Here is a 14,858-nt window from a genome sequence, read left to right on the forward strand (position 1 = left end):
GCAAGATTTGACAAAGCTTTGCCCCCCCCCATCGTAATTTTATCGGTCTCTCGAACTGCAGCAGCTGCTGTAATCTCTTCTTTGGAAAAAATGCTCCAGTGTAGCCCGAATGACACAAAACTTAATTCATCAATGTATGTTCGCTGCAAAAATCGATTAACTCCACTTTTTGATGAAATATCTTAATTATAAGTGTCAAAGCACGTGGTTCAGAAATAGCTTTTTATAAATTTATTCATAAATTTTCCAAATACTAGTATGTGTGTATATAGAATATTTAGAATAAAGAGGCCAGTAAAGATAAATCACAAGAATAATTCGAATGGATTTAAAATAAAGGGGCTATTTATGAAGAAGTAATAAACATTTTATGATTATTTTAACAAACAGTTTGTTGTGAATGAAGTGGCCAACATAAAAGTCTGTGACATCTAATAAATTCTACAAAAATATTAATGAAAAGTTAATGCAGTAGAAGGACAAATGATATCAATGAAGTTCATATTAATGAAATGTTGGGTACTTGCTGATTTGTGTACCTTTTGGCTTTTAATCAACCCTTATATTTAACATTTTGAACTGTAAGGAGATCTGTATTAAAGTAATATTGGTGAACACTTAATAAAACTGCATCAAGAAAATGATTATGTTTTGATAATATATACAATATAAATTAACGCAAAATATGTTCATTTCAGAAAAGCTGTGGTGGCGGAGAGAAACGGAAACACTTTAATTATAGTAATAAATTATTAAAGCTTTCTACTGAGATAATATCTGGGGGGGAAAGCTGAGCAAGCTCCATATGTATGATTACATTAGAGGGTATTACATGATGTTAAAATTGGCTGGCCGAGCTTACCTGACCCTTCCTTCTAATCTGACTAATGCAGCAAAATGAAAATGCCCTGTCGATCTTTTATCGATCTTGTAAAATCGAGGTTCACTCTCTCTCTCTCTCTCTCTCTCTCTCTCTCTATAATTTCCTTACATTAAACTAATAATAATTATAATATAGAGCTGGTTTAGTATGTTAATTGGATTATGTGTTTGTTGGGTGGCCAGACGTGAAATTATATATTATTAATAAAGGTGGATTAGTTCCATCCCTGCGGGCTGAGCTAATGATGCCTCAAGACTTACCTCCCAGAAGAGTCCCGCATTGTTTACGGGAGCTGCTCCAGATCGTGCAAGGGGGAAACCTCGAAGATGTGGAATTTTGCTCTCCGAAGAGCCGAACCCTTCGCACTAAAACAACACTGCAGCACTGTCCTGGCTACTATTTTGCAGATCCTCGATCTAAAATGGCCCGTGGAGGTCAACGATCATCCTAATAGCGGCCTTTCTTGTAGCGTTGAGCAGTTAGTTTAGGCGACTAGCTAGTGGTGAACATCTTCGCCTGTCTCTGCCTGACGTTTCTTCATTCCTGACACTTGTTGAACTCCCAACTTCAGTCAGGAGTTCCACATTAGCAACAAAATGTGAGGACTCTACAGAAGAATCACCCGTGCAAATGATCTGCAGCCTCAATCGAACTGCAACTCTATTGTCAGGGTTACCAGTCCTAATAGTTCTTGCCAAGATCTCTAAGCAGTTCATCACTAATGAGTAGATTTCATCGGGCTTAATAATCTGTGAAGACAGTCACTGGGCAAGAAAATAGTGAATTGGATTAATTATTCCTCGTCTTATATGCAAAACAGCACACGGGGGAGACTAGCTCCGCCTGAAAGAATACTTCTCATCTTATAGAATTATCAAACTTTGGTTAAACCTTGTACAATGCGGCTTCCTCTCGGTGTTGACCACATACAATTGTCTGACAAGGGGTCCTTGCTTCAAAGTCAAACGGAAAACAGGTTCTGGCAAAGCTTTTCACAGCTTTGCTAAGCCTAAAGCAGATTGGGCAATTACCGCAGAACATTCGTGTGGCCATGGCAATGACGTTGAAGTAGATTAAGAAGTTCCTCCAAGATGGAGTCGGTGCTGATGTCTAATAATACCAAACTTTTTCGAATATCTAATTTAACATTTTAAATAGAAGTTAGGTAGTGTTATATATTTATTTCAGTTAATGCACCTCTCCTTCCCTGGTGTGCCCCTCCATCGAATCTCGCCAGGGAAATGTTTCGAACGTTTTAGGTCTACATGAAGTGCAATTAGTGCAACAATTTGAGGGAAAATCGTGGGAATTTCGAGAAAATCTCCCCAAAAAATTGAGAAATGCAGAAAGGTACTTCCGGTTTAAGAACGTTCCTCCCTAATTTGTGGTCAGGACCAAAATAAAATTCCAACTTGGTGCAATTTGTTGTTTTTGGACATTTTGTTCGAACACCAGGCAGCCATTTTTTTTATATATATAATTTAGATGACTTCAAAAGGAATACGAGTATTTCTAGTTGAAAGTCGATGTCGTAAATTTGATATGATTGCCATACTTCCTCTAACTAGTTCAATATGATCGAATTATGGATTTCGACTAACTCTTAGAGTCACAGTTAAAGAGAAACACCACACGCTCGCGCACGCGCACATTTAGAGTGAGAGAGAAAAGAGTTTCTACAAGTTTTTGCCCAGGATGGTGGGAGGCGGGGGGGTGGTAGAAAAGCTGGCAACGGGAGAAAGAATCGTCATCGCTGATAACAAGACCAACCACATGAGACAGGAATAGCGGTCCAACCTCCAGTCTCCAGACAGACTCCAGGTACCAATGTGGATTAACTTTATCTCCGGGCACGTGTCACCGCGTGCTTATCCACCTTAATTGCCAACTAACGATCCTGTCACACCCGCTCGCCTTGTCATCTCTAGGCTTCTTGTCTCTAGCAAACATTTACAGTGCCCAAGTTCTCGGCGTCTTATCAGTGCAGAAATAGATAAACTGAGCGTTCCCTGCGGATTTAACGGGAGTTGGCAGTGCTACCTTCGCTCCCTGGCATGTGTGGGAATTTCAGATTCCCGGTTACCATGCTCATTCGAATAGTAAACTTGCAGCACTACTGGATAAGTTAATGGTGCCATTAGTGCAGTTGACGTACCGTTTGTCTAAACTAAACCATTACGGTTTCCCGTGTAATTTAAAGTTGATGTTTTCAAAAAGATGCTGTGAACACTCACTTGAGATTCATCTCAGGCCTCTTTCTTCTTTTACACACTTCTGCTGGATGTTGGCTGCACTGTAAAACAGCGACGCAGTTGTCCTGGCCCCTCTCTTTATTTAATATGAAGGTACACATAGCAGTGTGCTGGTCGACACCAGATATTTTAATTCCTAGAGAACCAGCTGATTCAATTCTTTGAACATCTCTAATAAGGAGTGAATTGCAGTCGGAGAGACGATGGTGGCTTTATAAGTGAACAATGTCTGCACAGTTTTGTTTTTGCAATAAAATACTCAATTTTACCTAACTTCCCCATTTCCGATTGCAATAGTAACATCAAACACAAAATATTACGCAAGAAAAATCTCGATTTTTGGTATATTTTGGATTATTTATTTTCATTGCATATTTTGAAAATTCATCAAATACCTACGGGAGAGAAATAGTTAAAAAGATTTTACAATGTATTTTAATGGGAAATAACTGTTAATGAAAAAGTGCCCATCCAGAATGGAGAATTGAAGATGAGAAAGTAGGCGGTTTTTGAAGCCAATAGGGAACCACTTTAGTACTAGCTAGCCACGCCCACATAAAAACTGATCACGCCCACGTCAAACAGGCCACGCCTTTACAAATGAAATCTCCACTGGTAATAAAATATGAAAATATTTTAAACTGGTGAAAAATAAATATATATACGTACATATGGCGCTAATTATTTGAAATAAAATGGTGCATTATCGAAGATTTTTTATTTCTGTTTGCTCCATTAAGTGTGGTGAAAATGTCAGATGACTCATTAATACTTAGGTAATTCATTAATATTTTGTTAAATACATTTATTTAGGGTTTGTAACTTAAGAAAATTAAAATAAAAATGTATTTATTAAAGTGTAAAGTATTGGTCTACGAAGATAAATGATGTTACATAATCTTACAAACATCCTACAGTTGAATATGAACAACTATCCTTAGAACCGTTGCTCATAATGAATAAAATAGATTTGGCGTTACACTTGGTTCGATCTGACTTTTAATCGAAAATGGATCGATCTTCTCTGAACTTCCAAATCGAATTAATATAAGTAACTTTGAAACTTTTATTTAAATAATTTAATTAGAAAAAACGTTTTACAAACTTTGTTCGACTGCCATGTTGACTTTGTTCGACTCCATGAAAGAAAGTTGATCTATCAGCAAAAACAGTTGTTTTTCAGAAAAGTTTACCAAATTGTAATTATTCCTGTTTATCTTTAACTTTCTGCCAAATAATGTGGTGTCCTGGTATCCTGTTACAGCCTGCAATTGTAACGGCCATGCAAGACGCTGCAGGTTCAACATGGAACTGTACAAACTGTCCGGCCGAGTGTCAGGTGGAGTCTGTCTGAAGTGTAGACACTTCACAGCGGGTCGCCATTGCCACTACTGCAAAGAAGGTTACTACAGAGATCTGACAAAGGCCATCACCCATCGCAAAGCTTGTAAAGGTAAGCTGAGATCACTTTTCTTAATAATATCAGTTTGGGTCGGTAATCACTCGATATTCTCTTACCCTCAAATTTTGATTACGTAAATCAGATTTTCTACAAACGTGGAATGTTCACTAAAGAGATGATCAACTTCAATACTATCTAATCAATAAAGTAATTAAAGAAAGCAATTACAATAATTGTTCTCTGACGATATTTGCACTCAAAATGATGGCCATAACGTTATTTATGCCCGATTCACTTCCTCGACTGTCTTGTCCAAAGATACCACTTTTTTCTCATAATCACTAACCAGTTTCGCTCTGACTTGATTCAGCGGAACGATAAAGAAGAAAATGACAAAAATATGAAGCTGAAATTTATCTGTCTGTTCATCTTAAGACTATATTTATAACAAATATATAGAAAAATTCCATTTTTAAGCTGCGTTCTGCATCTCCACGGAAACAGCGTCTACTGATGCGGAAGCTGATTAAATTGAGAAAAAAGAAAATTAAATATGAAACTGACAAGTCTCCTGAAATTATTAATGAAATCCTTAAGTTGATGCTGCGATTCTAAATCGTCTGCTTCAATTTTGGTCAGGAACAAATGGAGATCTCTCCTTTGAGTTCCAGGAATATTCAGACGTTCCTGGGACTAACAGCACTTCTAAGCCTGATTTATACTAGAACTGAGGTACAAGTTGTCGATAAGTTGAATATAATTTTCGACAAATTTGAATCTAATGCAAGTATTTTTTTTTTTTTTTTTTAGCCGAACATGAGAGATTTGTTCGCCCATTAGTAAGCGTTAGGTAACAAGGTTGTCTAACTCTTTCTAAATAATTCAAGAAGACTAGAAGATTGCTCATCTTCCAACTCTGAATTTAGACTCTTTAGTTAGATAAGAAAAGAAATTACTCAGTCAGGAGCCGTTTCAGAAATCTCAAATCGCCGAGTGGTAATAGAGAAATCAGTGGTTGATTAATTTTGTCGAAAACCTTACTGTTGTGACGTTTTAATTCAGTAAATTACTTTCAATTTGGTAATTAAAGTTGGTTGGCACTATTGCATTTTTAGTTAAGTTGGCCAGCCAGCGTTGGTAGAGCAAGTTGTAGCCGTTTCCTTAGTGAATAACGATAAAATTGTCTGTGTTTGTGCAAAGGAGGAAGTAAGCATAAGACAGTGGAGTCCTGATTAAACTCTGAAGTAATGATAGTCATTATTAGGTAGTTAGCGTGTAGTACAATCTGGGGTAAAGTACCTCTTTAAACGACTTCACAGTCCTGCAAGTTACCCTCTCTCCTGTAGCTGCTACCTTTTCAAGATGTTGCCCTTCTGGGAGGGGATGGGTTTAGGGCTCCCTATTTTCCATTCCCGTGTCCTTCTTGTCCTTAAAGCCATTTGGCATCTTGTCAAGTGGCATGTTTTCTTTCTGCAGCCAAAGAAATTAGTTTATTTTAAGGGAACTGATTTCTGCAGAGGAGAATCCCAGTTGAGATTAGGCTCAGGCTGAAATATCTGTATTTTAAGTGAATAAAATTCAAAAAATAGGAAACTCACCAATAAAATGTCAATTAGAAAAGCCTTTTTAAATGCTTTCAATCTGCTTTTTAATTGGCTGTTCCAAATCCTTTCTAAGCTTCCGAAATCCAAATTTATTCTCTAGACGAATAAGTTCGACCTTTAGTAACAAATTTTACATATATTTTTCTGCGTCTTCAAGGCTTAAGGAACGAACAGTGAGTAGAACTGCACCAACCCTGGATTGAGTAGTAAAAAGGCAATCAAGCTTGCGTGACGTGTGGGAGGATATCCCAGCTTTGCAACTTAGTCTAGATGACATTAGTTCCTGTACCGCATTGCTTAATCTTACACATAACTGAGGTAATAATGACTACATGGACATTAGATTGCCTGGAGGGTAGGAACTAACATTTCCTAATAGACGTTAACTAATGTATTTCCGTCTGCGAGAAAATCGTATCCGCTCCTCGCACGTGACGAAGTAAGAGGAAGAGGAAATAATAACGCTGAACATTGGAGCGAACACGTCTTTGCCATTTATAAAAAGTTAAATAAAAATCTTGAAATAAGAGAAAACTGCTCAATATTAAGAGTCATTCTTCAAAATTCACTCCGCCATTTCGCGAGTGGTAGCAACAGTGGTAGCACTGCTAGCTAAATATACCCTTTTGTTCCCTCAATTTTATTGCTTAATAACGTCGCTAATTGAGCTAAAGTTCACAGTGTTGACATTATCTAAAAGAGAAAGTTTCGAATTTTGAGTACCTTTTAAGATTTCCAATGTTCAATATTTTTAATGTTATCTTCGACTGCATCTTTCTAATTGATGTTCTTTAACTTGTAGAGCTTTTCTTTTATTCTGATGAAGTGTGCAGTTACTTTTTAACTCATCACTTTGTTGTTTTTTTCTTTTTAAATTTGTCATCATTTCGATACGATTTATAAGTTCATTCTTCTAAGATATTAGTAGCATGCGAGATCAGTTCACAGGTGAAGCTTCAGATAGTGGGCGCTAGGCGTTAACTACCTCCATATAATGACCCGGTTGCTGCGTCTTATACCAATGATCTATTACCTTACTTATGCTCCACATTCTAAACGGTAACTAGTCTAAGAAATAAAAAAATGCTCCAAAAGGATAGAGAATTAAGAGGCTGTGTAAAAAAAGGAATTGAGATGATAATCAGTGCTTAGTATTCATGTATACTGCCGCCTAGTCTGGCCATTTCCTTATCGATATTAAGTATACAAATTTATATCATTTCTTGTACCTTGTTTATTCATATACTTTTTAAGTTCACAACTTGAGACTATGTATTATGTGATCAGCAGCAATAAATTGTAATTGATTTGGGCGTTGATTAGATGAATGTCGTAATTGTTACATTCTACAGCTGTTTTATTTCTTACAGCCATCAGCTGATGATTTGGCTTTATTATATTTTACGCGCACTAGATCTACGTGTCTTAAAAAAGATATGAATTATATGAAACCGGTTGCAAAGATTTATTATTTATTGCTTATTCCCTGGAATAATTATTTAAAGAAAATATCTGATAGTCTTTTATCCAATTGAAATGAAGAAAAAAGATTGTTTTTGTTTATTGTCAACAAACGTTTGGATAATCTATTCTAAAGAAGTAAAATAGAAACGTTAACACGTTTGAAGGTTTTTAGGGTCACAAATGAAAATGATGCTAACCAATCCTTTGCAATGATTAATCTTGTGGGTTAGAAAGATCTTTCTCCTGTTGTAATCATTTAGAGAATCCATTAGAATACTTAGAGAGGGCGAGGAGGGGGTGCATACTTTCTGAGTGTGAGGGAGAACATACACGTCACATATTGAAACAGAGAAACCCGCCTACGTAATGACGTAATAAACCCTTTATAGAGAATTTGCGTATAATGTATGGTTGTGGTGGTGTTCGTGCTAAGATGTGCTGAGGAACTATCTGTCTTGATCCAGCGAACGCCAGCGAGATGCGCACTCCATTATTAAGGCGGATGGTGGGTGTAGATGATCTACTCTGACAGCATAGCCGTAATAAATCACGAACGCCTGAGGATGTCATAATGTCAAAAATGGTTTCTACATCCTCTCCAGTCGAAACCAAGACGAAATAGAATGTAAAACTGTTCTCAAAGTTTTGACAAGAATGGAATTAGTTTAATGCTTGAAAACCCCGCTTTCCCGACCAGAGGAGAGAAACCAGGATAGTAAATAAGAGCCTTAGGTAGCTGTTTGATTTCCATGTTCAAACTTGATTCTAGTGGAAACCCAAAGCGTGTGTGAGCGAAATGCTGGCAGAAGAAGAAGGGAAATCTTTTTTAGACATTCCGGGAGGCTTGACGAAGGCACTGATTATACTAACAGTGTTCATGAGTTTGGCAGGAAGTAATTACATAAAACACCTTGCAGATCAAGTAACTTGTCCTCTCCCACCATTCTGCACACTCCGAGTGGCGGAAGTCTCATCAAACTCGCACTGAGAGTTACAACAAATTATCAAGTTCATCATTCTTCATCAAGATATAGGCGGCTTCAGTTTCTACTCCCTCCTGCGGGCCGGAAGTGAGTTAGAGAAACTTAGTACTTGCTTCAATCAATCTGGATGAACTGAACTGTAAACTCAGTTTTTGACGAAAGTCTCGGTATCTCATCACTAATGATAATGAAATACAAATGTATGTGTTAAAATTTGTGCAATCAGCGAGCGGCGAACCTATGATTAGCGTGTTGTGAGCCCGGTGTCTTACCCAGTAGACCACACCGCTATCTGTCATATTATTAATCACTATAGTCACTTCATTTACCTGCTTACTCCATAACATAACTATATTAGCGGAAGTCGTGTGAACTTGTCAGGTATTCGTAATTCAGTTGGCGACGGAAGTGTTTTGAACAGTAAGATAAAACCCATTATCCGCAGAAATAAGAAATCGCAGGAAGTCCTTATTTGTTTATCTTGTTTATCGACTGAACGTTTTGGTTAATATCGACCAACCGGATGTAAGTACTAATTGAATGGATTTCAAATTTTTGAAACAGCTTCTACGTTCCCCAAAACTTGGTGTACTTATTAAGAACAAGTAGAACATTTAATTATTCTTATTTGTCAAGGGAATCACCAGTTTGATTAGAACTTGGACATAACTTAGGCGCACGACTTGGGTGCGGAATTTTTTAAAGTGGACTTCGTCACTTGTGTGACTTTAGTAAGCTGAGACCTCTCACTTCCTTCATTAGAATAATTTAATTTTCTTGTGTGTTTTCTCTCAATAGTTAATGATGGCGGAGCGATCTAAGCGCACTGCCGGCCTCCGAGAAAGCTTAAGCTTAACGCGTCTTTGAACCCGTGTCCACTAAGCTACCAACGTATGTTTAATGTAGAAAATGAGGAAAGTTATTTAAGTTGGGTGTTCTTCAACATTACTCTTCTTCGTGCAGTTTTTGGCAATCATCCTGTTTAGGACAACTGTCCTACAGGACAGTTTGAATATTGAAGTCAATTTCTTAGTACAAGTTCTAAGTTAAAAAAAAAGAAAGAAATTTTGAAGAATTGTGGAAAGAAGTATATTCAAGGTCGGGTTTCATTTTGTTGTTTCTTTGATATTGTCCACAAAATTTTACGTACTATTTATTTGTTTTTGTCTGTTTGCTGGAGGCTTTTGGAAAGATAAGAGGGATATAATGTAAAAGAACAAACATAACTCAAAGCGCAACAGAGTCATGTGTACACAGGGGCGCAGGAAGATAAAATAGTTCACTCTGTTAGACAGAGTTCTCTCCTCCGGCTGGTTCTGAAGTTCTTTCGTTATTGCAGCGAATCCGCAATCCGGAGTTTTGGCTTAGCGGGACATTCTGGAGTGAGACAGGGTCAGTTATGGTCACTTTTTGGCCGAAATCGGCAAGTTTAGGAGATGCTGTTTACACGAAATCTCTCCAGCGATAATTCAGATTAGGCACCAATTGAACAGGCCTCCTCCGCAGTCGACCTAGCCTTAGCCAGCATAGTCCGCATTATCATTGCCCTGAAATCCCAAATTCTAGATTGCCCTACTTCATTAAGTGCCCTTTTTCATTCTTTTCCCAGCTTAGATGAGCCGACAAGAATGGACGAAACCTTCAGTCGACCGACTATTAGAAAGGGTTCTAACCTCTTTTAACTGGGCTTCCTGAACATGCTTGGCATGCAACTCATCACAATCGCCATGATTCTATTTGGACTGTCAGGTGGCCGAGGTTTAGACTGATCTCGGCCTCCCTACATTGTCCAGAAAGGAGCTGTGCACTTCTATCTTGACCAGATTAATCCTGAATTCCTCACTTAGGACCCCTAACTCTTTTTCATTGTAACCTTCTGTGCTTACCTGGTCGAGTTTCTCAACTATTCTCTTTTTTCTTTCTTAAGCTACAATCTCATCACCAACAATTAGCAGATCATTGGTAGAAACCACTCTTTCTAGGGTGTAGGCGATTTAAAAAATATGTATTTCTAATGAAATTGGTAGATTAGAATTGGAACGATTGGTACGATTTACACTCAAAAGAGAGTTAGGAGAATTTTAAGAAATAGTGAAAAACAAAATTGTGGGTGACTCTTAAAACAAAATATGGAGATAACAGTTTTGATTTTTTTTAGACAGGAAGTGACAGAAGTAGAGGAATGTGGCAAGTTGTAGAACCACAGGAAATGAACTCACTCTCCAGTAGCCCATCCCACCGCATCGTCTCATCAAGTTGTGATGCAGTACGACCCCTCAGATTGCTTTTGGCGAACAGGTTACCGTTGGAGTTGATGGATATTTTTTGGTTATACTCTCCGTCTGTTTCCATATTTCCTTCTATTGCATCATCAGTGGAAGTCGTCACGTTGTAGCCCTAAGGAACCTGCCCTCCTGTCTTCTTCCACACCGGCACCTCTATCTAACCTCTGTCGCCATGATCCAATCATCACGATAGACCTGAATATAATTCTACATTTATTTCTCTTTCGCCCCACATTTTGCCACTCCAGTGAGTATTTCCGTCGGACTAGAAAAGTTGTTCCTCCAACCATCTTAGTATCTACTAACTTGGCTTTTTCTAAAAACTTCACTCCGGAAAATACAATGTTCGTACTCGGCCAAGAAATACGAACACTCATATGGTTTTCTTATAAATCGATTAGCAAATTTTAGATTAATGAATTTCTTCTTTAGCAAAAGTTGTAGCCAGAGCTCCAAGCGAGCATATCAAGGACTGTGTGGGTAGCTGGAGGCAGTATCCGGTATCAGATCTACTCAGAGAATGTACATAATCTCGAGAGGGTAGTTTCAAAATGAGAAGAAAGTGAAGGTCGTTTTTGAGAGAATCACCAAACGTGGACAAACATTTCTTCTTAAATAGCGCTTCCTGTTTGCTCATTTCCTTCAAATTTGGAAATCTAGTTCTATATTTATCGATTTGCTAATCGATTCCTTATTACTGTAGTACAAACGGCGAGCAGTAAAATTTACAGAAATCGCCTTAGAAAGCCAAACTTTCTTTCCGAAAGGAATTTCCCCAGAAAAACGCTTCGAAAACCTTAGCAAGTGGTACTTCCGGTCCAAAACTGATCGGAGCATCCTCAGTTCGAACCCTAGTGAAATATCAAATATGAACTTGTTCCGGCTTTTCATTTTGGAATTATGGCGGATTCTCATGTAAACACGGACTCATTAACCAATTTGTGAAAAACGCTTTTTCGTTTTCAAATACCTCAAAAAAGATTTAAAAAGAAAGACGGAAAATGGGAAATCGGCCCAATGACCAATACCTTAGAATAAGAGGTTATTTAAGAACCTAGACCCTTGCGGCCTCGTTCTGGCTGAAATAAGCGTTTTAAAGGACGAGTTTTGGAAAAGGTTTCTATTTCAAGGAGAACGGTATAGGCGCCGGAAGGAATCTGATCGGGCAAAGCACTCGGCCAAAGATCCTTCCTGCTTGTCGCACAGATGGCCACCCGCGGGAATACATGTCGCTCCTTACATGGAGATCTTAAATTTGTAGTTTTTTATTTTGGCCATATACATTTCTCTGGATATCTTAGTAACAGAATCTGAAAAGAATTTATGGGGTTATTTAGCTGGAAGTGCTGCTATCTGACGCCGAGTGTGCAACTAGCCTCCCCTCTCCCATTGCAGTCTGATTTACATGCACAAAACGGTTCTCCTTCAGCCAGAGGTACTCCTGTAGTGGGTGATACCTGTTCCATATATTTCTGAGAAGAGAGTACAACCATCCAACTCAGTTTGTTTGGCGCTTTTCTTTCTTTCTGAGGACGAGGGAAGAACAAAAAAAGGTCTGATTTGGTTTTCTCTAACCTCTACTTCTAAGACTTCTTCAATAAATATTCAGAATGTGATACAGATTCTGTGCTGGGTGGGATCAGCAGTCTGTGTGGAGAAGAAGCTATCTTTGTCTCAATGCAAGGCATTGAGTGTGATAGCTTTACCTCTCCAGGCTGAGTGCGCTATCTCCGAGCGCAGTCAATACGTCACCTTTACTGCAGAAGCATGATGGCACTTCTTCTTCAAACCTCCCTCCGTATCTTCTCCACCTTCTACTGTACCACCTATTGCCTCGTATATTGTACTCCCTGTCTCACTCACTTCCAGCGAGTTAGTAGTGAGAGATCGGAACCGGAGAAGGAAGCTGCTAGCACAGAACTACGAGATTCTATTAGTCGGAAGTTGGATTCCTTTTTTGTGCTCTTACTTCTTTATTTGTTCTCGCCGCCGCCGCTGTGGAAGAACTGTTTGCTCCTGTAGCAGAAATTTATTCCCGCTCACCTACTCTATCCCAGAAGTTAGGCGAGAAGTGTAGAGGCGAGGCCCGCAAACCTAGTACATACTGTGGTGCTGGGTTCTTTACCAAGGATTTTTATAAATCGATTAATGTGAGAACTTGATTGTTAATTACGTGTACAAGTCGTTTGCCCACGACGTCTAAGGAGGTAAGGGTAGGAGCAAAAGATGGCCGGAAGTGGAATTATTTCGATTGGGACTCATCTGACTACAAAGTAACGCCCACATTCTTTCGACCGGAACTATCACTTGCTCACGTAAATTTTTCTCATTTTTCAGACATTCTTGAAAAAGCTACAACAATTTCCTTAATACTTGGCCCTTATATTGGTCTAAAAATTTTTTTTGGAACTTTTTCCTAAGAAAATGCAATTCAGAGCATTTGCGAGCGCGGTGAGCTTCCCTCCTTAGCTCCAATTCCGTGTGACGTCAGGTTTTTGTCTTGTGTTTGGTAAAGGAAGGTTAAACATATTGTTAAAATTATCTGAGCAAATTTTACTAAATTAATTAAAATGTTTAGAAACATTTTATCAAGTGTACATTTTAGATGTTCTGAGACTACAGTGCAATGTTCTTTTTTACTATCTACATAGTATTCAGGGACATTTAGGGCACTGTTTCAAAATTTCCAGTTCCTAATTTGAGCAAATCGGTTAACAAAAATTACTGAAAGCCAGGCTTTTTGTGATCATAGCAATAAAGAAAAGAAATAGAGAATATCTTAAAAGAGATAAAAAATGATACATCAAAAAGAGAAATTGGTTTGTGTACGTGTTCTATTGGTTTGTGCACGTGGTGAAGAATGTTTAACATCCTCAAGATAGGTTGGTGTTTATCATATGAAATATTAAAAGATTTACGAGTATGTCGGTCGGTCGGATAGTCGTCTGGAAATGAATTCTCTTCAGATCTCGTGTTCTGAGTTTTGGTTCCTGGTAACAGTCCCTCCTCTACCCGTATTTTCAGAAATTTGAAACATTACTGTCCATCAATCAGGTAAGAGCTATCCCTGAAATGTTAATTATGTTGGCAACATCTTGGACCGTCTTGTTAAGCAACTGGCTCTTACCACAGAGAAGTGTAGTAGTAGGGTTGGCTGGACCATGGTGACTCTTCGAAGGTTGCGTAGTAAAATGGACACCTCCGATTAGCGGAAACATCAACCTGAGAGGAAGTTATAAGTAGATTTATGGTTTGAATGTTCTCTCTTCCTGAAAACTGAGTCATTGAAGAAAAGCCAGAGTTTTCATTTGAATGTCTGTTACATTTTCGTTTTCCATTACAGCCATAATCTCCTTCATATGGAAGAACACATTCAAAGAATACTTTTCATTTCCCAGCTGACGTCACAGTGAAGGGCGGAAAGACGGTGAAGGTTTTTCCTTTTAGATTGAAAGCGAAATGATTCTAGGAGCTTTTCTCCCTTCCGGAAACTCTGTAGAATGGCCCTTCTCCAAATCGCACATTCCTTGGACTTGTAGGGGAAGTGATCTGCACATCGCATCCGACCTTCAATGGTGATGGGGAGTGCAATTGGCATTCAAACCCTTTCAACTGGGTTCTTCACAAGAATGCGCGAAGATACCCGAATCCGCCTTGAGAAAGTTGTAGATTGGGCCAGCGCATGCGTGGATATGACGCAATGCTTTATTTCCATTTATTTTCCTCTGCGTAATTATAAATGTTGTAATTATTTGATGAAATTGCGCTGCATTAACTGACGCCTCTGGCTGCGATAATTCCCCCATCCTCTTCATTCTGTTAGTTGGTAAAGGTAGCGCCATAACCCACACATCCCAATTATCTTGTATTATCACACCCTAAACACCTTCGTATTGTCATCAGTAGATGAAATGATGCTCTATGGGGAAAATTCCAGATTTTGTGGTTCTGAAGCTAGGAAGGACAGGTGGAGAGGGGTTAATTT

General features: G+C 38.5%; 1 protein-coding gene across 1 annotated transcript in view; it reads left to right on the forward strand.

Moving 5' to 3' along the window:
• LOC141446294 (netrin-3-like) overlaps positions 1 to 14,858 on the forward strand; it is a 200,108-nt gene that overhangs the window by 159,186 nt on the left and 26,064 nt on the right. Inside the window, exon 2 of the mRNA XM_074112842.1 lies at positions 4,400 to 4,588. Coding sequence (XP_073968943.1) covers positions 4,400 to 4,588 — 189 coding nt within the window. The remainder of the gene's footprint in view (positions 1 to 4,399; positions 4,589 to 14,858) is intronic.

The sequence above is a fragment of the Rhodnius prolixus genome, unplaced genomic scaffold (genome assembly GCF_049639745.1).
Source record: "Rhodnius prolixus isolate KJV_2025 unplaced genomic scaffold, Rpr scaffold_1, whole genome shotgun sequence".
NCBI classification, from domain to species: Eukaryota; Metazoa; Arthropoda; class Insecta; order Hemiptera; family Reduviidae; genus Rhodnius; species Rhodnius prolixus.